A 21,750-nucleotide genomic window follows, 5' to 3' on the forward strand; every position below is an offset into this window, starting at 1 on the left:
CACGGGAAAGGGGACATTTGCCAAGGATCTTGAAGGATGAGCACAAGCTGTGAGATGAAGCAAGTGAGGACATTCAGAGAAGAGGGGTGAAAAGCACCATATGGTGCAGAAATGGCAGATGTCACCTTGCACCATCCTAGACTGCAGGTATTCAGCCACTTTTGATATAAAATGGCAATGTCACACAGTGGGACCACAGTTCAGCGTGACTGCCTCTGGGGGCAGTGGGGAGGAAAAAGACCAACAGGAACTAAACAGGAGGCTAGACAGCAGCCTGGGGGCAGACTGGCCCGCATCACACTTCAACAGCAAGGAGTTGATGCTGCGGACAACAGGGAACTGTGTGAGGTTGTAAAACAGAATCTAACCTTGTTTTCTCCTCTGAAAGTGGGTAATAGTATGGTCCACCCCATAAGGTTGTTTTCAAGATGAGATAATTTCCAGAAAGCAGCAGTCCCCCACCTTTTTGGCACCAGGGACCGGTTTGCTAACTCACCTGTTTTGTCCCCCCTGTTGTGCGACCAGGATCCTAACAGGCCATGGACCTCTACTGCCCCTTGGCCCAGGGGTTCAGAGCCCTTGCCGTAAAGCACACAGCACAGCTTGACATGGCATTAGGTTGAACCATATGAAGTAAGTGCTCAAAAATATTGTTAAAATGAACTAGACTAGGCCTTTGTCCTGCCAGGGTACACAAAAACAGTGAAAAACAAGTATCCTATTCATAGGATATTATGAATAACGATTACAGCTAACATTGAACATTTACTAGACCAAATGAGTTACATGAAGGGTGTGCCCCCCCTGACCTTGGAGAGAGGATATACCCACGGAGCTTCTCAAATCCACCTCCTGAGCTGCTTAGTAGTGCCTCTCACTTAACTAGAGTGCTTCCAGGCATTCAGCGGGCTGATGTGTGGAGTTCCCACTGGGTACCTGAAGGAAGAGGTCTGGTGGTAGGTGGGGAGGAACACAAGACCGGAGGAGTTGGAGGGCCTCGGGGGTAAGTGCAGCGGGAGCATGTGAAATGTGTGCTGCTTGTCAATACCAGATCCAGTAGAAAGAAACAAGGATTGAATCTTTACGGTGCTTTATTCAGATGCCTGCCATCTGAGGAGGTGGCAGATTACGTACTCTGGAAGACCGTCCTAACATCTCGTCTCGAGCTGATCTTTCTATAAGAAGAAGAAAGCATAGGTACATAGAACAAGAGGTGCAGTCCCAGGTCGATTTTCCTCCACTTCTTTATCTGTAGATCGACAATTCGGGTACCATCTCCCTGGGCACAGAGGTTGACTTGCTGCTGGACCTCCTAGAGTCAAATGGTCTTGCATTCCAGCTCCTAGAATAACAGCTTTCCTCTTGCGTTAATCACTTAAGCCTATCAACTGAAGCTAACATCTTTAATGCCTGAGTTCCCCTTACATCTGGATGCTTTTTCCAGTGATTTGTCTACAAGGGGAAAGAGAAATGCGATGGTGGCTGGAAGGAGATGTGGGGCAGAGGTGGTCTTTTGTCTTGTCTTTTTCGCTGAGAGAGATGCCTGCAGGTGAGGGCGCTGTTAGGAATGAATCCGTAGCCAGAAAAAGGCTGGATGATGCAGAAAGCCAAAATCAAGAGGGTGAGGGGGACACAAAACAGGCTTGGGAAGAGCTGCCTTTAAATAGGATAACTGTATCCTCCGGGTCTCACCCTAAATCACAGGGTTGTTGGGATGACAAAGTATGAGGTTAAAGACAAGTGTAAAGTTCCCTGGGGGGCAAGCAACTCAAGACTGACAGCTCAACTCTCACCCTTCCAAGATCTTTCCCCCAAAACACGGCCTTTGCACATGCGTGGTGCGCTCAACGTCGCGTCAGACCTAGGCACTCTCGCGAGAAGAGCGATGCAGGCGGAAAAAATGGCGCCTCCCAGTCCCCGGGAATCCAAGGCCTCATCCGCCACGAGTGAGGCCAAGTCAAATGAGGAGATGGTGCTACCGGGATTTCCGGACGCAGACAGCTTCGTGAAGGTGAGTTCCTGGTGTTTGGGGACTCCGAGCCGCTCGCGGTAGGACGGAAACAGCCCCAGGCCCTCTCCGAAAGCGCCCTCCGGGCCACGCGCGCACCGAGGCGGAGCCCCGGGCGCCGGGCACAGTCTCTGCCTTCACTCTCCTTGGACGGGGTCTCCCGCAGACTCAGAGGGTCGCCCCGCGTCCCAGGACTCTCGTCCTCCCAGGTGAACCTATGCGCCCCCGATTGTGCAGAGCTCTCTCCACAGGGGCAAAGGCTTCCTCGTCACCCGGATGCCCCAGCCCTCGCGACCTCGCCCGTGCCCGGGCTGAGCTCCCCAGCCAACTCTCCGGAGGGGCTTGGCAGCTTTCTGTTTCCCTTGCCCGCCTCTGCATCCTCTCCTCCCGAGCTCCAGCCCCACATCATCCCCAAACCTTGGTTTAACGTCACCTGTTCAAGTTGCCACCGAACCTTCCTGCTCTGGGTACCGTAGCACCGTTACCAGTGCCTCCTCGAAGGAACGCGGAGAGGGTTCATTTAAACCACTTGTGTAACGCTGCTCGAGTAGGAACAAACATAAAACTAGGTTTAAACGGCTCGTGCGTAGCTCTTACAAAAAACCATGAAACGAAAATAATTTGTAAGTTAGCTCTGCAGATTCCCCAAAACTCCACTCCCACCATATCTAATTCCCTAGTGGCAGATGTTACTATGAATTCATGGACTTGGCTTTGCGTAGTTCCGGGACCACTAGCCATGGTCCTGACTCGAAGCATTCATGATTGTGAACTATACAGTGTGTCCCACCGCGAGTCAAGTTCCTGCTTCCTTTCTCTCTTCTTTCAGGGAAAACATTTATTACACAACTCAGCGGTGAAGTCATTTGCCCTTCACATGACCAACCGTCTTTTATGTATGACAGCCACTTCAGGCTTTTTTCTCATTACCACACAGTTAAAATAGAGGACGACTTGGCACTAACTGAACCATAAACTTAAGTCCAGTCTTGGGCAGTAGCAGTTACCAGTTGGTTGTCCAAAGGATCTAGACCAGGGGTGTCCAACCTTTTGGCATCGCTGGGCCACACTGGAAGAAGAAGAGTTGTCTTGGGCCACACATTAAATACACAAACACTGATGAAAACCAAAAAAAATCTCATTGTTTTAAGTAAATTCATAATTTTGTGTTGGGCCGCATTCGCAACCATCCCAGGCTGCATGCTGCCCACGGGCCACAGGTTGGACACCCCTGATCTAAACTGTGCTCCTGTTGTTTTTACATTTTTAAAAAATCCTCACCCAAGGATATGTTTATTGATTTTAAAGACAGAGACAGATGGACAGGCATTGATCGGTTGCCTCCCTTATGCCCCCCAACCAGCGGTCGTTCCCACAACCTTTTGGAGTACAGGATGATGCTCCAACCCACTGAGCCACCTGGCCAGGGCTTTATGTTGTTTGTAGATGCTTCCCCAAATGAAGACACAAAAATTCTTGTAGGAAACTCACAGATATGGATTTGAGTAGTCATAGTAATAGTAGCACTTATGTGTCGGGTGCTATCTTAAATGATTTTATTAGTTCATTTAATCCTCTCACTTCTATGGGATAGGCACTTTTATCATGCCTGTTTTTCAGAGGAGAAAACTAAATCCAAAACAATAAAATAACATACCCAAGATCACAGTTAATATGTAGCAGAGCCAAGATTCAAGCCCATGCCATTTTGAATATTAGTCATATTATATATGCATTTACTCTTTCTCCCCCCCCCCCACTCTCCCAAGAACGTAACCTCCAGAACTTGGTTTCATGTTCAGCATTGGATCCTCAGGACCTGGGGTGAAATTCGCACTAAATGAATGTGTAGGGTTGCGTATCTCCATCATCTATCACAGTGTGTTATATGTAGTACGTGTTGAAAAAACGAGTCTCCGAAGGAATGGGGATCCATGTTTAAAACATGCTTGTCTTTCTGGTTTTTGACAGTTCGCTCTTGGGTCAGTAGTGGCAGTCACCAAGGCATCCGGGGGCCTGCCACAGTGCGGCGATGAGTACGACTTTTACCGCAGTTTTCCTGGCTTCCAGGCATTTTGTGAAACGCAGGGAGATAGGTTGCTTCAGTGGTAAGTACTACATGCTGGGGGAAGGGGGGTTTCGTGTTGAAAGTAATGAATATAATGTCCTGAAATTTGTTTTGTTTTTGTTTTTGTTTTTGTGGGTTTTTTTTAGATTTTATTTATTTATCTTTAGAGGGGAAGGGAAGGAGAGAGGGAGAGAAACATCAATGTGTGGTTGCCTCTCATGGGTCACCTGCTGGGAACTGGCCTGCAACCCATGCCCTGACTGGGAATTGAACTGTGATCCTTTGGTTCACAGGCCAGCGCTCAATCCACTGAGCTACACCAGCCAGGGCTGTCTTTTTTTTTTTAACCATAATTTTTTGTGCCATAAAAAGCTAGGAAATATAAAAATGAAACAGTGTATTTTGGTTAAGGAAATGTTACTTGGCAAATTTTGAGTTTAACTTTTAAAATGTATGGACCTTCACACCTGTAGACAATGAATCTTTTTGGATTAATATAGGACTTGAAAACCTAGAACCAAGATTCTCTCATACAACTCAGAGTAATAAGTTTCAGCTTTTTAATCAGTACACAAACAAGGATTTTTGTCTAGCTGTTGCATGACATATTTAGAGAATGTTTTAGAGTTCATGTTAAAACAGTGACTGCAGAGTGCGTTATTTACATAGCAGTACTTATATTTTAGAGTTTAAAGGCAGTTTTGAGATAATTTCTTCCACTCCTTCAGGGTAGCAGGTAAGTTTCTAGTGAGATTTAGGGAATTGCCCAAAGCGACACAATGGTTTTAGTAAGAGAGCAAGTTTGATCATAAAATATTGGGAATAGTCCAAGCCAAGCCTTTCAGGCGTCCCCCAGACTGTAAACAAATCTGTAGAAGTGCTCAAACGAAGCTTGGCTTTCTTGTCCGTAGCATGAGCAGGGTGATGCAGTACCACGGCTGCCGAAGCAACATCAAGGATCGGAGTAAAGTGACCGAGTTGGAGGACAAGTTTGACTTACTCGTGGACACTAACGATGTTATTCTGGAAAGAGTGGTGAGTAGTGCACTTTACTCTTAAGATAGCGAACACATGAAGAGCTTCCGTATTATCAAAATATGAAAAGAAACCCAGGCACCTTAGGAAATGGAAGTTTAGCATTTCTTGCCAATAACATTTCTTTCCTCTAATAGTTGGCATTTTCCTACCAAAATAACACAGTTGTCTTCAAGTATTATATCATTTAAAATATCGCTGCCTAGCAGAAGCCTATTTCTTTAAAATTTTTATTTCTATTTAGAGAGGGGACAAGAGAGGGAGAGAAACATGGATGTGCAAGAGATACATCAGGCCCTGGCTGGTATAGCTCAGTGAATTGAGCACGGGCCTGTGAACCAGACAATCGCGGTTCGATTCCCAGTCAGAGCACATGCCTGGGTTGCAGGCTGGTTTCCTGCAGGCCAGTTCCCAGCATGGGATGCACAAAAGGCAACCGTACATTGATGTGTCTCTCCCTCTCTCCTTCCCCCCTTCCCCTCTAAAGATAAATAAATAAAAAAATTTTTTTTAAAAATGAAAAAAAAGAGATACATCAGTCTGTTGCATCTCGCACGCCCCCAGCTGGGGACCTGACCCAGACATGTGCCCTGACTGGGTGTCAGACTGGTGACCTCTCTGTTTGCGGGATGATGCCCAACCCACTGAGCCACACCAGTCAGAGCAAGGAAGCCTATTTTTAGTATGCCTTATTATAAATCTACCTTCCAGATTTGCAAATCCTGTTTGTATTGCAAGAAAAGGGGCCCCTGGATGCAGATCCCAACCAAAATTAAGTCTGTTTTTACTGTTACTCACACCCTGACTCACACAAGTGGGAGGATATGTGGATCATTTGAGCTAACTCACGGTCTGTCCCTAACTCTACAGGAGAACATTATTTACACAGAGACTGTCGAAAGCAAACCCAGCCCTGTGAAGGTCCTACAGATACTGTGTCACGCTGTCCTGGCCCATGCCGTCATCTCTCCCATAGCGCGAATGCCCGCAGATGTCTCAGCGGGTTCTCCTACTTTATGAGCGCACGTCCTGCCGTGTCCCCCTAGGTCACCCGGGTATACCTCTTTGTCAGGGGTGCCGCACCTGATCCCCCACGGCTGCTCCTGCAGCGCAGGGCAGCTCTGTCCACCCTCGTTCTCACTGTGAATGCCCAACTTCTGTGTCTGCGTGTGACATCCAGGGTCTTACCGATTATTTTGGTGGGCCATGGCACACTCTTAAATCAGATTTGGGATGTTGGCCAATTCAGAACTGTAGAGCGTTGACAAGAGTTGGGAATGGCTGATTTCTCCCTTCTTTGAATAGATAATGCTTTAATTATCCGCTCATATGTGTATGTATTCTCACATATAATTCTCTAAATATATTTCTTAAATCTTGTAAGTAATTAACTCTGTTAACCCTGAAAAGATGATACTAAGCTAGTATCTCTTCCACCCTTAGGGTATTTTGCTGGATGAAGCATCGGGTGTGAATAAGAATCAACAGCCCGTTCTCCCTGCAGGACTACAGGTCCCCAAAACGATAGTGTCCAGCTGGAACCGCAAGGTGAGGGCTTCTCTTCACTTTCACTGGAGCATCTAATGTCCGCTTTTGCCTGTTCCGATTTGCACTCTGTTCTAATGTGTGGGACACAGAAGTGGCCTCCGTCTACTCCTCATAAACAGAGGCGCCTTCATTCCACCCTCTGCTCTCCTTTGCACCCCTGCTCTCACACACACTCTCTTAATTGGACGGCTCTGGAATGCTCTTCTCCCCTTGGAAGGCATGGATTAGAATTTGTTTCTTAATTCACCGAGTTGCTATGATATAAAATATTGTATTTGTCGATTGTAGGCAGGAGAATACAACAAAAAATCAAAATCTGAAACTTTCCGCCTGCTTCATGCAAAAAACATCATCCGACCTCAGCTTAGATTCCGAGAGAAGATCGACAACTCCAACACTCCATTTCGCCCTAAAATCTTCGTCAAGCCCAATGCCCAGAAACCCCTCCCCCAGGGTGAGTACTGTACACTCTGCCTGGCCAAACAAATAGCGGGGCAAGGTCTCCCTCCCACCTTTTTATCTTCAGAGGGAAAGACTAGCCTCCAGGCGAGCATGTCTGCCTCTCCTGTGATGTTTTGTCACCCTTGGCCTCCAGCACTGTCCAGAGAAAGGCGGGAGCGCCCGCAGGATCGTCCTGAGGACCTGGACGTGCCCCCTGCTCTGGCGGATTTCATCCATCAGCAGAGAACCCAGCAGGTGGAGCAGGACATGTAAGTGTTCGCCTGTCTGAACTCTCCTTGGGCCACGTTTATGTCACATTGATCTTTGCGCCACAGCTGTCACTCTTTTATTCTTGTAAAATGTGTAGGTGAGCACAAAGAATCAAGGTGATTTGTCACCTTCTCCCATTTGTGTGCGCAGAGCACTGGTCAGCTGTGACCTCGGCACCATTGCCCCCCCCCCCCCCCCCGTGCACTATACTCAGACGCACACCAGAGTTAGAGATGCTGGCACCCCACAGAACCAGTACCGGGACCCCAGTTTCCTCACACTGGCTCTACCTCTGCTGCATTCTGCCTTTCTTGTTACTCAAACAGTAACCTTGGGCTCACTAATTTATTTGATAAGGAAAGGGCATTTTTCACTGGCAGTATGAGCATTTTGGGAAAACTGCTTAAAACAGACAAAAGGACTTTGCCCTTGGAATAAAGAAAAACATGGGGACAGCTTCATTGGTATTATCGGTCTTTTCCTCCTACTCAGCCTGGCGGGGTGTCCTGCAGCCCCCGCTCCGCACCGCGAGGCCACAGGTTGTACAGAAGGAAGGATCATGAGGAGCAGCCCTGCCCTAGGGAGCCCTGAGACTCGGGGTTTTGTCCAAGTAGATGATGGAGGAGCCGAGAAAAGACTTGGTGTGGTGCACAGCCACATCTGCCTCGCCCGTCTCATTTCACAGCTTCATTGTTCCTAACCACAGGCGTTTGGAGCTTCACATTTTTGTTTCGTCCACAACACCCCTCACACGGTGCTTTGCAAATTAGCACTTAAATCTTCGTAAGGGAAAAAGGGTTTTAATTATCCTACTTTAAGGGCAAGCAAGTATGAACTGATTTTTTTTTGATGCTCTTGAATTATCATTGAAATAATGATGCTTTTTATATAGAGGAAATATTACCACAATGGTCTTTTCTGATTCGATTTCACAAGGTGGGTGATGCAGTTTTCCCTTGAACCATGGAATTAATCAGAAGGGTTTCCCTTCCATTCATTCAGATTTGCGCATCCCTACCAACATGAACTTGACCACTTCACGCCCCCAGACTCAGTCCTTCGAAGGCCACAGCCCCAGGTTCGTGCCGACCGGGTTGCGGGTGGTGTCTGAGTAGCACAGGGGGGATCAAATGACTAGATTATTGACGTAATATCAGCTTTCCCTAAACATCTTTAAAATAGTAGATTATAACTTTAGGTGGTTTCTTGAACTACTAATTCATTTTGCACTTCAGTGAAGGATGGCTCGTAGTAGTCCTTTTATTTCCACCTGGACTTTGTGCTCCAGTTGTACAGGCCTGTGGGGGAGACGCCCTGCCATTTCGTGTCCTCCATCGAGGAACTGGTGGAGCTCAACGAAAAGCTCCTGAACTGTCAGGAATTTGCCGTGGACTTGGAGGTAACTTGTAAATGACTTGTAGTGACATCTTTACACTTTCTGTCGGGTCACCTACTAGAGAAGTGTAAAATTAATACTAATTTAAATCTGGGTTTTTTCATCGTTGTTGTTTTGTTTTGTTGGCAAAAAGGGTAACCCTGACAGTCTGCTTCAAACTGACTTTTCCGAGTCAGCGGAGGAGCACCCAGTCAGCCGTCTGCCCCGTCTCCCCTTCGCGTTTCAGCACCACTCCTACCGCAGCTTCCTCGGCCTGACCTGCCTCATGCAGATCTCCACGCGGACGGAAGACTTCGTCATTGACACCCTGGAGCTTCGGAGTGACATGTACATTCTCAACGAGAGCCTCACGGACCCAGCTATTGTCAAGGTCGGCCAGCCTTTTTCAGCTCTGGCCTGTGAATGCCAGATATAAGTACTTTTCATTTCACTGTTTCAACACAGACCCAGTAAAATTCAGAGAAATCATTGTGATTCCCTGCACTAGCGTGCCACACGCTAAACTGCTCTTGTTTCTAAACCTCCGTTAGAACAGCTAAGTCTTAGCTCATTGCCACCCAGAAAACTGTTAAATCACTTTAATGACTGCTGAGACGAGCCGCGCCGTCAGGATGGCGTGCACTTAACGACTGTCCTGGAAGAAGGCAGGGCCGTTTTCTTGGAATTGTTGGCTGTGAGCAGACTTTAAGAGTGTGCCATTCGGAGCGTAGAGGGCTGGGGCCCAAATTAGAGTCACGTAGAACTCAGCCCATCTTAATCTTCCCTCTGGCTTCTAATTGCAGTGTTCTAATAACCCAGAGGTGGAGTGCGCGTCAGCGCGCGCACAGCCTCTCCCACAAGGACAGCGGGGACCCTGGTTTTGTTTCAGGTCTTCCACGGCGCCGACTCGGACATAGAGTGGCTGCAGAAAGACTTCGGGCTGTACGTGGTGAACATGTTCGACACCCACCAGGCAGCGCGCCTCCTCAGCCTGGGCAGGCACTCGCTGGACCACCTGCTGAAGCTCTACTGCGGTGTGGAGTCCGACAAGCAGTACCAGCTGGCCGACTGGAGGATGCGGTCCGTTCCCTTCCCACGCGGAGACGGGGGGCGGGAGGACGTGCGGGCGCTCCTCAGCCTCATGGGGAGGGGGGCCTGTGCTCAGCCTGAAGCACTATCCGAGTCTCGGGTTGAACTGTTCTCACTGGTATGAGTGAAACCGGAAGTTTTAGTGCTACGCCAGTGTGGGACAGTGCAGGGCTCTGTTACACAGGGCACTTCACGGACTGGTGGTTGAAAGGGGCGTGCCACGCCAGTGTCCGCCCGTGCCAGTCTCCCGAGCAGAGGGTGTGTGTGTGTGTGTGTGTGTGTGTGTGTCGGAGGACCTCCCGCGGGGGCGAGGGAGCTCTGAGGCGCGTGGCCGACGCAGCCCGTAGCAAGTGTTTGTGATGGGGCTGGGGCCCGGCCACACTTGCAGGCTCCCTGCTCAGCTGGATCGTGTCCCCCCTGAGGTTGCAGAGATCTTGTTCAGAGACACCACTGAACCTCTCTCCCCTTCTGCGTGCCAAAATTCCGAAATAGAATCTAAAGTCCAAACAGAAGAGGAAAATTGACAAAATCTGAAAGCCACTCCCTTTACTTAACCCTCGCCACATGCCACACAGTGTGCTGGGAACCTTAGGGACACTGTCCCCTGTAATTCTCAGGACAGCCCATGAGGGCCTTTCCGGTTTATAGGTGAGGAAAGTGAGCTCAGGCTCAGAGATTAGGTGACTTGTCCAGGGTCAGATACCTTGGAGCTAAGATTCGAACTCAGATGACAACCCTTCTTTTCTTTTTCAGACGTTATTTACTTTTAGAGAGAGGGGAAGGGAAGTAGAGAGAGAAGGAGAAAAGCGCAGTGCGTGGTTGCCTCTCACAACCACACCTCCAACAGGGGACCTGGCCTGCAACCCAGGCATGTGCCCTGACTGGGAATCAGACCAGCAACCCTCTGGCTTACAGGCCAGCACTCAGTCCACGGAGCCCCACCAGCGTGGGTGACAGAGCCCTATTATCAATCACATCATCGTCCTGCCACCCTTTCTCCTCAGCCGTGAAGCCCTGGCTTGTCACATTAAGATGCCGGGAAGGTCGATAGAACTATTATATTGGCCGTGAGGGAATCTTTCACAGCGAAAGGGGCCAGGCAAGCCCAAGTGCCCCAGCGTAGATGGGTCGCATCGCTGCTCCTGGGGGATCAGTGGAAGTTTCCTCTCTTGCAATTCTAGACCTCTGCCTGAGGAGATGCTCAGCTACGCCCGGGATGACACCCACTACCTGCTCTACATCTATGACAAGATGCGGGTGGAGCTGTGGGAGCGGGGCAATGGCCAGCCCACGCAGCTGCAGGTGGTGTGGCAGCGGAGCAGGGACATCTGCCTCAAGGTAAAACTCTGCCAGCCGCGCACACGCGGGCTTGCTCTCCCTTCCAGACGAGGCCCTCCCTCTCTCCTCCGCTCTCTACACTGGCGAACAGAGCCAGCTGTTTGAAGGGCCCAAGGAAAAATTTTGGTTCACGTTGATCTTGAACATGTAACATTTTGCAGAAATTCATCAAACCTATCTTCACGGACGAGTCTTACCTTGAACTCTACAGGAAGCAAAAGAAGCATCTCAACACACAGCAGTTGACAGCCTTCAAGCTGCTGTTTGCCTGGAGGGATAAAACGGCTCGGAGAGAAGACGAAAGCCTCGGGTAGGGGTTAGAGATTCTCCCACTGTTCCTCTTAGACTGAGCAGGGCTGGTAACAAGGAAGGGACGCGCTTTTACGTGTCCCCCTGGGTTACTGCGTTAGTGGCACCTGCTGGCTGCACGTGGTGCAGTTCGCCCTCTGTGTGCTTCCTCCAGGTATGTGCTGCCGAACCACATGATGCTGAAGATCGCCGAAGAGCTGCCCAAGTGAGTCTGAGAGCTGAGCGACATGTTCCGACCTTCAGCAGAGAAACTCTGCCCTTCGAAACCAAGCCTCTCCTGTAGTTACTACCTCGAGGCTGACTCAGAGGAGATGAGCCCTCCGAGGAAGCTGCGAGTCCCAGGATTTACTGTCTGCCCTCGGGCTGCCATTTAGGAAGTGCAGCTTCCAAACAGGAACGCGTCAGAGGCTGTGCCTTACGCTGAGTCCAGTGTGACCCTCTGAGCTTATGGCATCGGCATCCACTTTCAAGGGGCTCACCTGTACTTTCTTCCAGACTAAGGCATCTTGTGATTTTAGATGTTTTAGGATGTTAGTTGAAGTACAGAATCTATATTCGTGGTCTTGTGCTCAGAACTGCAAATCAGCAGAGCTGTGGCACTTCTCTCCAGCTTTCCCCATTAGCAGGAGGTGGGCTGTGAGAGGAGCCTGCCCGCAGCCTGGTGCCGCTGAGTGCGCAGCAGTGGCCGGCCCAGGCTGCTCTGGCATGACCATGGTGCCTTTGCCTTCCCCTTTGCTGTGGCACTCTGGTACTACCCGGTCATTGTCCTTGTCCGGGAGCCTTTCAGTCTGTCTGAGTGCCCATTTGCATGTTCTCGTCTCCAGGGAACCTCAGGGCATCATAGCTTGCTGCAACCCTGTACCCCCTCTCGTACGGCAGCAGATCAACGAGATGCATCTTTTAATCCAGCAGGCTCGAGACATGCCCCTGCTCAAGGTAAGAAGCCTTTCTGTAAAGGTCTCAGCTGGCCCGTTCGGTTAGCCTCTCCCCCCATGTAGTCTCCTACATACATGATCTGGTCTCCATTTTGAAAGACCCAAGGAAGAAACAGGGTTAGGAAACCCAGTGGGTCTGTCTTTATGATAGTCACAGCTAGAGCTTATCCTTAGGACCTTATTTTTGATCATCCAGCAGCAAGTAACGTCTAGTGTCCGAGCTGGTTACCTGTTCAGAGGAATTTAACTGGTGGAATAGAAGGGAGTGGGGATCTCAGGGCAGGGAGCTCGTTTTGGAAGCCTGGAGGTGGCCCAGATGTGAGTGGCAGTGCCCTGGCGAGTGTGGCGGTCTCCGAGATGGAGAGGGAAGGACGGGCGCAAGAGGCACCGTCAGAAGAAAAGCTCGATGGTGAAAATGGCTTCCGTTTCTCTTTGGACTCTACGCTGAGTGCTGTAGAGGTGTCCTCTGAATGGCACGTGGATTTGGAGATAATGGAAGTGGAGGCACAGACCGCTCACTCCAAATATAAAGCCCAGGTAACTGGGAAGCTGTGAGAACCTCGGGTCAAAATGGGGGATTCAGGAAAAGCTACTTTTGTGAAGGAGCTCCTGAAGTTTAGACAAATGTAGATGAAAGCAGGAAATCCAACCACAAAGACAGCTCCCCAGTCTCTGAGCGAGTGTGCACTGCACAGGGACCGGTGCGTGTGCATGTGTGTGCATGTCTGCATGGGCGCACGTGCGCTGCCGTGTCAGCGTTACGGGTTCTGGTGGATTTGCATGTTTGGCTGTGTCCTGTTGGCACAGTTCTAACGTGTCACCTCAGTGGCGTCGTCACTGTGTGCTAAGTCACGTTTGTAATTTTTGGAAGATTCTTGACTCAGGAAGACTTAAAATTGGCGCCCTTGAGGAGAGCAAGGAGAGGCTCTGGGGATAAACACAGTTAGGCTTCCTGTTAAAGTCTCACAGCTCCGCTGTTGGTTCGAGTGAAGAGAGAAACCCTGGTCACTAGGGAGGCTCTCTCGGGCCCTTTGCAGTCCTGCATTGTGCCTGGTCGTGGTAAGGGTCTTCCGTTCTGCAAGTGGTTACCGAGCGCTCAGTAATTTCAGTGCCAGGCCCCGGGAGGGATGAAGGGATGAAAGAAAGTCTCGGGCTCTTGAGACGCAGTCTAGTGAAGGCACTCAGTCTGCACCGAGGAGGAAATGTGCGTGTCATCGAGTCAGGCCACTCACCCCACTCGCCCGTGTTTCTCTTCTACAGTCGGAGGTCGCTGCAGGAGTGAAAAAGAGTGCACCGCTGCCCGGCCCTGAGGTAGGGTGCTGTGTCCCCGGTCCCTTCCTGGGGAGGGGCCCGGCCCAGCCAGGCCAGTGCGACACCGGCCCGCACGCTTGCGGGTGCTTCACTGCGGCCTGTTGGTTTCTTTTCGATGCAGAGACTGGAGAACGTTCTCTTCGGACCTCACGACTGCTCCCACGCCCCTTCAGATGGCTACCGCATCCTCCCGACCAACGGTGACGTCGATCTCGATTGTGGCCTCTGGGGTCCCGGAGCGGCTGGGGAGCGGTCTGGTGCCACCCCAGTCGGCGCTGACCGGGCTCGCTTCCGTCCCTGTAGGGCCCGCGCCCGTGCAGAGACAGGCAGGCCTCTTCCCTGACGGAAGAGGGGAGGACGAGGCCCTGCTGGATTCCAAATGCCTCATCGCTTCCGCTGTCATCACTTTATTCAACGTAAGTACCACCGAAGCGGCGAGGCGGAGCAGGCGGGGCAGGTCGGCAGAGGCCTGCTGGGTCGTTAGGCCTGGGGGGCCACTTCTGCCTTTACTGCTAAAGCCAACAGTAAAGCCCAGCCGCAGCAGGGTCGGCGTGGGGACAGGTCACAAGGCACCTCGCAGTGTCCCTCTGGACAAGGGCGTCCGTGAGAGGTGGGTGAAGGAGTCTCTGTGAGCTGGGTGTAGAGAAACCCTGAAGGAAGGATTATAATCTTTTTTTTTTTTAAGGTTTTATGTACTTTTTTAAAAGAATTTATTTATTTATTTTTAGAGAGAGAGGAAGGGAAGGAGAAAGAGAAACATCAATGTGTGGTTGCCTCTGGCACACTCCCTACTGGGGACCTGGCCTGCAACTCAGGCATGTGCCTGACTGGGAATCGAACCAGTGACCCTTTGGTTCTCAGCCTGTGCTCGATCCAGTGAGCCACACAAACTAGAGCAAGGATTGTAAACTTGATACTCACGGTGACAGGGTAGAGGGCGTGGGCTATAGTGATACGCAGCAGGGCCGTTCCCTGGATACGTATCTCAGGTGCCTCGTAGACGGTAAGGCGCCGTGCCGTTCCTTTCCACGTCTCCTTCCCTCTCGGGCGTGCATTTCCTAAACTCTAAGGGACCCCACGAGACTTAAAACCAGGGAGCAGTGGGCAGTGGCAGCTCATCCCAGGCCAGTCCCCCGCCCCGTCTCCAAGGCGCTCTCTCTCTGACGTCTCGGGGCCACAGCAGCCCTGCGAAGGCTTTCTCCTATTGCTTCCTCTGTCCTAGGCCCGTCCGTATCTCACCGTCCCCGGCTTTAACAAATGTCCTCTAAGAAATGCGTCAGATAGCCCACAGTGTGGTGTTACAGGTTGTTCTAGTGCCTCCTACGTGGGAGAGGCTGGCAGAGACCAGCCATCACGTTATCATCGTTGTCTTGCTTGCATCTTAACGTCACAAAATGATTACCCAGTAAGAGATGGTCTCCTGTCCCTGCAGGAACCTAATGCTGAAGAAAATAGGAAGGGGCCATTAACAGTTGCACAGAAGAAAGCCCAGAACATAATGGAGTCCTTTGAAAATCCATTCAGAATGGTAAGTAACAGTGCGCCGGCCTGACAGAGTGTTTGCCTGGAAGGGACGCCTTCAGAGAGAGTGCAGGCAGGCCAGTGCCCCGGGTCCCGGGGGCGGGGGCGGTTCACCGAGGCCGGGCAGGCGCTTCCAGTGGGGCCTCCTGAGCTGAGGCCAGGCCACCCAGAAACTCGCTCTGGGGACCCCGGACCCCAGGTCCAGATTCCACTTTTTACAGCATTTGACATGACTGCCTCCCTCTCTCCAGTTTCTGCCTTCACTGGAACACCACGCTCACGTTTCCCAGGCTGCCAAGTTCGATCCGTCATCAAAAATCTATGAAGTGAGTGGGTTTGTCAGGCTTTCTAAGACAGACTTTCTAAGAAAGGGGGCTTCTTAATTTTTTGAACCAGTTTCTGTTTTAAAGAAGCCCGTCAGTAAACCCCCTGAAAATGAATGTAAAAACCCTTTCTATACAAGAATTGTTTCCAGAGAGAGGGGCCAGAGCTTTAGTCCAGTTCTCAGAAGCGTTGGGGAACCTTTAAGAAACAGGTCTTTGGGGGCATTTTTTTATTTGGTTTTTTTTTTTTTTTTTTGTCTTTTAAAATTGAGGTTTAATTTACATGTAGTAAAGTACACAGATGTTTAATGTACAGCTTGATGCATTTTGGTATATGAGTATTAGTTTAAGGCTCTAACAGGTGACAGCTTAAATTTTAAAACACTCTGTTTTATATTGTTTGGTTTGTTTTTAACAGCATTATGAATAAGAATAAGAAAACACCTTCCCTGGATCCCCATGAGATGCTCCTGGGAGCCAGCGTGTTAATTGTTAAAAGCCTCCTTCCTCCCTGCAGGAAGTCCCTGCCCCGGTCAGACGGGCGGCCTGGCTCCCTCTGGCTCACCAGCCCCGCCCAAGAGTCGGGCCTCAGCCCTGCCGCTGGTGGTTGGCTTGTTGTTTTTAGAAACGGGGAGTCAGGCGGAGGCTTTGCCTTCACTCCTCTTTCCCCTGCTGGGTGTGGCGCATTCCTCAACCATCGCCCTTTACCATGCTCACATCTGCAGCCACCTAGATGTGTTCTGATGCCGCAGGGGGGTGTGCTGTCACCGAGAAGCACATCGGGCTTGCACAGGTCCTGCCTTGCGTTCCAGCCCCACCGCCCCCTAGCTGTGCGTGTCCCTTCGGACACGTTGTTTAGCCCCTCAGAGCTTGGTTTCCAGGGTTACGGAGGGCTGGACGGGATGCTGATGTGAGAGCACCGGCCCGGTGCCTGGGGCAGTGGTGCTTCATCCTCCTAAATAAGTGTTACAAATAAAGCCAGCATGGGACCTGACTCTCTGTGTCACCAGATTCGGAATTTGTGACTTAGAATGTGTGTAGTTGTCAGGCTAGTGTGCTCCGCATCGCCTCATTAAAAAAATAAAGCATTCCCAGGTGGCTGAGTTTTGGAGTTTTTTTGTTTTGTTTTCATTATAGATCAGCAACCGCTGGAAGCTGGCCAGCCAGGTACAGGTACAAAAAGAATCTAAAGAAACTGCCAAGAAGAAGGCAGCTGAGCAAACAGGTAGCACTCACTTCCTTGTAAAGTCAGCCAGTCCGAGGTCTGTGTCGGAGCAGCGCTGGCTCGCCCTTCTGTTTCCAAGGCCCCTACCTGGGCCCCGCGGCGGACAACACTGATGCTGCCGCTGCCCCGAGCGTGCCTTCCCCTGACGGACAGTGGGCAGTAAACCCCCAATGTGTGTCCAGTCAGAGGGCAGGAGGCAGTATACAGAGAGAGGGGTAGGAGGTGCCGGGTGGGGAAGCCAGGGGGGCGCAGGAGAGAGGCGGGGGGTGAGGAGGGAGAGAGGCAGGGCCTGTGGCGAGGACTGCGGCGGGCACGGCAGGCGAGCGGGGCAGCCTGGGAGGGCTGTGGGCACAGGCATGCCGTGATAAGACATGCTCTTTGGGACGGCTGCTCTGGCTCCCTGTAGAGAGCAGAGTGTAGAAGGCGAGGACGGGAGCCCGTAGGGGACACGGTGGTCACTGAGGTGAGAGGGGGTGCCAGCTGGACAGTGTGGCAGTGAGGAGGTGGCAGAAGTTGTCAGAACTGGGTGTTCCTGTGGCAGAGCCGCAGCATCTGGTGAGGAGTCTGGTGTGGGGTGCGAGGCAAAGGAAGGAACTGTGGATGCAAGGGGATTTTGTCCAGAGCACTAGAAAGACGGGGTCGCCATCGAGAGGATGAGATGACAGTGGGAGCCAGTGTGATGCCGCAGAGGTTTTGCTTTTGGTCCTTGACCTGCTGTGGCTGGGATTCCTGCTAAACGTCCTCGAGAGATGGCAGCCAGGCCGGTGGTGGTTTGGGTTTCTGGGAGCAGAGCAGGTCAGGGGGCGGCCGTCCGTGGGAGACCATGGAGGGAGGTGGGACCAGCCAAGGAGGCTGAGCGGCGGGGGGCCACCCCCACAGGAAGCACAGTGGCGAGTCCATCCGCAGCCCTGCCGACCGTTCTCTCTGTTGCAGCTGCCCGGGACCAGGCGGTCGAAGAGTTCCAGGCGGCGGCGGAGCAGGCCGTGTCCGTCCGACGGCAGGCTGCTGTACGTGCCGGCTCTTCTGCTTTTCCTTTTGAGAAATGAGGTGCCCCTGGTCGTTGTCAGGTTGTCCCCAAATATCAGGAAGGTTCCCTCTGTTCCAAGTTCAGTGCTTTTGTGTCTCCCATTCATTTTGGCTGCCACTTAGTGCCTGCCTCGCTGTCCCTCGAAAAGGTTTTTATCGTAACTCCTCTGAGATGGATTCTCCCACTGTGTCATCATAAACAGACCCTGCCACCTGCCTAGCAGTGGGCAGGTGGACAGCGCTCTCGGCCCTAGGGAACACTCGCCCTCCCTCCCGAGTGCTCTGGAGCGCTGACCTCTGCCTTCCTCAGACGGCCCACTGTCAGCCTCCACACAGACTCCAGCCGCCCCCTCCCGGTCACCGAACCCACCTTCACAGCATGGCCCGGGGGCTCACCTCCTCTCACGCACGTTCATGCTTCCTTCCCATGGGTGTGTGCAACCTACAGCTAGAAAACGCTGCCAAGAAGAGAGAGCGGGCGGCAAGCGACCCGAGGACCACAGAGCAGAAACAGGAGAAGAAACGACTCAAAATCTCCAAGAAGCCGAAAGACCCAGATGCTCCAGAAAAAGAGTTTACGCCATACGACTACAGCAAGTCGGATTTCAAGGCTTTTGCTGGTGAGGCCAGACCCGGTGCCCTGGGAGGGATGTCTGTCCATGTTTGGTAAAGACTGAGCCCTGCCCGAGCCGCACACTGACCCCGAACTAGTGCCGCAAGCCGGGGACACGGCAGAGACTGGACAGAAAGCCCCACCCACCACCCCGGGCTCCCGCCACCGGAGTGGTGTAGCCAGGCTGCGGTGGCATCGCCCTTCCTCGCAGTAGTGCGTGTCCAGAAACACTTGCCCTCTCTCACACGCACAGCAGTGATCTTCCTCGTTGAGCGAACCTGCCCTGACCTGGGTGGCTCAGCTGGGCTTCTCCCACAAACAGCGAAAGGTGGCTAGTTCGATCCCCTCGGGGCGCAGTCCCCAACTGGGGTTGTGGACTCGATCTCCAAGGCAACCTGTCGGTGTTGCTCACATCGACGTTCCTCTCCCTCCTTTTTCCTTTCCTTCCCCTGTCTCTAAAAAGAAATAAATTTTAAAAAGTTAGAAAAAACCCAGTTCCCACGAGATGAAGCCCTGGCTGGTTCCTCAGCTGGTGAGAGCCCATCTCCTTTACACGGCATGTCTGACTTCCGACGTCAGCCGCCTCACCAGCATGTTCCTTTGAGGAGGGAGCAGGCAGAGCCGGGCGGTCACCTCGGCCCAAGTTACTGACAGTGGCGGTGCCCAACGCAGAGACCAGAGTGGATTTCCTTGACATAAGGGTGGCCAGCCCATCAGCATCCGCCCTCACACCTGAGAGCGGGTCTGTGAGCCTGGTTGTCCGGCTGCCCTGAGCTGCTGGGAGCGTGGTGGGTGAATCATCGGCCATGAGGAACAAGGAACGTGATTCCATAAGGAACGAGCCCACGGTGTGTCTGACCGCAGGTACATGGCCACTCTCCTGTCTTTCAGGAAACAGCAAATCCAAGCCTTCTTCCCAGTTCGATCCAAATAAGCAGGCCCAGTCTGGCAAGGTAGGGCACGCACTCGAGAGTCCGTGCATGTGCTTGTTTTTTGCCCTCTTCCACTCCTGGGAAGATGGTTCACTGGGAACCCTTTGCATGTCTTCACCCTCACCTCATTGCCTCCCAAGCACAGACAATACCCACCAACTATTCCAGCAACTGAAAAAGTTTTAAGAGGCTGTAAAGGCTGGTGTGTGGTGTAGAAGGGTTTGTCTGTGTCGGCTCCCGTGGGAATTACCGCCGCAGGCCAGGGCACTTCTGGTGCCAGCACAAGCCTGCATTTGCCCCGAGTGGGTGTTGGTGCCAGGCGGTGCCAAACGGGGCGGAAGGTGTGGCGTGCAGAGCGGGAGGCCCGTGCGGGGCCCTCCGGTGCCTTCGGGAGCTCGTCCCGTCGGCTCGGACTCGGAAACCCTGGGGGGGCCCACCTGCGCAGAAACCCAGCGCCACGGCGCTGCCAGGATCTTACCTTCTGTGCTTCTTTTCAGAAATGCCTTGCAGCCAAGAAACTTAAACAGTCGGTGGGAAACAAAAGCATGTCCTTCCCCACTGGAAAGTCAGACAGGTACGTGGTAGGGGGCTCACATGCCTCAACTGGGAAGATGCCGAGAGAGCCTCTCAGGACCCTCTGACTTGGGGAGAAGGAGATGGGCAGAGGGGGCGCCACTGCGTCCTGGGACCCACAGTCCAGTTTTTTTACCCTCCTCCACCTACTACCAGTTTCCCAGGGCTGCCTCAGAGCAAATCAGATTGCACCTCACCCAGATAAGCCTGTTCCAGAGCACTGAGATAAAAGCCAGTATGCAAATAGCGTGGGTTATCTCTGTTGAATATTTTATTTGAACAAATGAAATCCTACTCCTTAGAGCAGACCCTGAGGTTAGAGGGCCCAGCCCCAGGGTGTGGTGTGATGAGGATGGGACCTGCCTGATCTCAGGCAGCTCAGCCATTCCTTGCTGGGCCTCAGTGCACCTCCCTGGCCCACTCTCTGGGGGGGGTGGCGGGGGGGGGGTGCATTGCTGCCCCACTGGGTTCTCCAGGACCCCAAACAAACTGTCCTGCAATTCTGCATCATCGGGGTCTGCATCAGTTTATAAACCAGCTGAGGACAAACATGCAGCCAAAGTAGGAGTAACTTTGGTTTTCATACTCTCTCTTCAGGGGTTTCAGGCACAATTGGCCAAAGAGATAGTGTTGGAGGAGACCCTTGGGACCCCCCAGTGGGCTGGAAGCACCAAATGATGGTGTTGGTTTTGTACAGACTCATTTTTAAACCATTAAAAAATAATTCTTACTGGAAGAAAGCTGGTTCCTGACTCTTCTCTTGCTGCCGCCACAATGGTGGCAGGAAAGGACAGACCCCGTCCTATTCAGATGGCCGCCCTCAGCGATCTGTGGGTGAGTGTGCCCTCTGCCCTCGGAGGGACCAGAAGCACCCGAGGTGGAACTCGGGGGGATCTCCCGTGACTCAGGAAAGGGCGGCATCCACAGGGCAGGGAGCATGATGCTCAACTGACTCCGTGTCAGGAGGGTCCCAGGGGCCGTTTTCCTCCCTTCACACGTGTCCAGACAAGGCAGCGGAAGCCACGTGGTCCGAGTGCCACTGGGAGGAGGGGCTGGTGCGGCTGTTAGAACCACTGCTGCTCCCAGAGGGCCGGGGCCCTCCCTGTCCTTTCTCTTCAACTCTGCTTTTTCCTGTTACAAAATTGTGACGTGTTCATTATACGTATGTACAATGTGTATGCATATACTTCTTAAGACTTTATTTATTTTTAGAGAGAGGGAAAGGTGGGGAGAGAAACATTGATGTGCAAGAGAAGCATCAGTCGGTTGCCTCTCATGTGCCCTCAGCCAGTGACCTGGCCCACAGCTCAGGCATGTGCCCTGACTGGGAATTGAACCAGTGATTTTTCAGTTCACAGGCCAGCACTCAATCCACTGAGCCACACCAGCCAGGGCTGTTAGTATATATGAGGTCTGTCCAGAAAGTATTCGGGTCAGTCCCCTTCAAAGTAGGCACCTCAGGGTATCACAGAGTTCCAGTCATCATTGGCTGCCCTGTCGTATTTTCCTGAATCTCATTGATGGTCCAAAAGCTCTTCCCTTTCAAAGCTGATTTTAGTTATGGGAAAAACCAGAAGTCTCGGAGTATCAAACCTGGGCTGTAGGGGGGCTGAGTCACCTGGGTAACCTGATGTTTCACCAAGAAACTTGGCACGAGACGCGATGCCTGAGCAGGCGCGTTGTGATGAAGCCGCCAGTCACCATCTGCCCATAGCTGTGTCCTGAATCATCCAAACAGTTTCCACAGAGGAGTGTTAAGCTCAACGCAAAATTCAATGTAGATCCATTGCTCCACCCACTCATTTTAAAG

The 21,750-nt window shown here is 52.0% G+C and overlaps 1 protein-coding gene across 2 annotated transcripts; it reads left to right on the forward strand.

Moving 5' to 3' along the window:
• The first annotated feature begins 1,869 nt into the window (after positions 1 to 1,869).
• EXOSC10 (exosome component 10) lies at positions 1,870 to 20,704 on the forward strand. 2 transcript variants are annotated; one of them, XM_053660541.1, is made up of 25 exons: positions 1,870 to 2,011; positions 3,980 to 4,116; positions 4,988 to 5,111; positions 6,555 to 6,659; positions 6,948 to 7,113; positions 7,255 to 7,369; positions 8,373 to 8,448; positions 8,659 to 8,769; positions 8,993 to 9,136; positions 9,635 to 9,825; positions 11,016 to 11,172; positions 11,334 to 11,482; positions 11,636 to 11,686; positions 12,306 to 12,417; positions 13,677 to 13,727; positions 13,849 to 13,927; positions 14,031 to 14,143; positions 15,160 to 15,255; positions 15,500 to 15,574; positions 16,709 to 16,796; positions 17,730 to 17,803; positions 18,271 to 18,442; positions 19,327 to 19,388; positions 19,865 to 19,941; positions 20,538 to 20,704. In XM_053660541.1, exons 1-25 carry the CDS (start codon positions 1,886 to 1,888, stop codon positions 20,566 to 20,568), a joined length of 2,682 nt encoding a protein of 893 aa, XP_053516516.1. In that variant the 5' UTR covers positions 1,870 to 1,885; the 3' UTR covers positions 20,569 to 20,704. The 2 variants fall into 2 exon arrangements, with proteins under 2 accessions (XP_053516516.1, XP_053516517.1); XM_053660542.1 differs by lacking the exons at positions 16,709 to 16,796; positions 17,730 to 17,803; positions 18,271 to 18,442; ... (1 more) ...; positions 19,865 to 19,941; positions 20,538 to 20,704 and adding an exon at positions 15,990 to 16,686.
• Positions 20,705 to 21,750: the final 1,046 nt, after the last annotated feature.

This window comes from Artibeus jamaicensis, unplaced genomic scaffold, assembly GCF_021234435.1.
Source record: "Artibeus jamaicensis isolate MK-2021 breed Jamaican fruit bat unplaced genomic scaffold, CSHL_Jam_final scaffold_847, whole genome shotgun sequence".
NCBI classification, from domain to species: Eukaryota; Metazoa; Chordata; class Mammalia; order Chiroptera; family Phyllostomidae; genus Artibeus; species Artibeus jamaicensis.

Coding starts and splice junctions, on each gene's coding strand:
- EXOSC10 (XM_053660541.1), top strand. CDS start 1,886: ATGCAGGCGGAAAAAATGGCGCCTCCCAGTCCCCGGGAATCCAAGGCC. Junction 5,112..6,554: donor ATGTTATTCTGGAAAGAGTG/GTGAGTAGTGCA, acceptor TTCCACCCTTAG/GGTATTTTGCTGGATGAAGC. Junction 13,928..14,030: donor CCGCATCCTCCCGACCAACG/GTGACGTCGATC, acceptor CCGTCCCTGTAG/GGCCCGCGCCCGTGCAGAGA.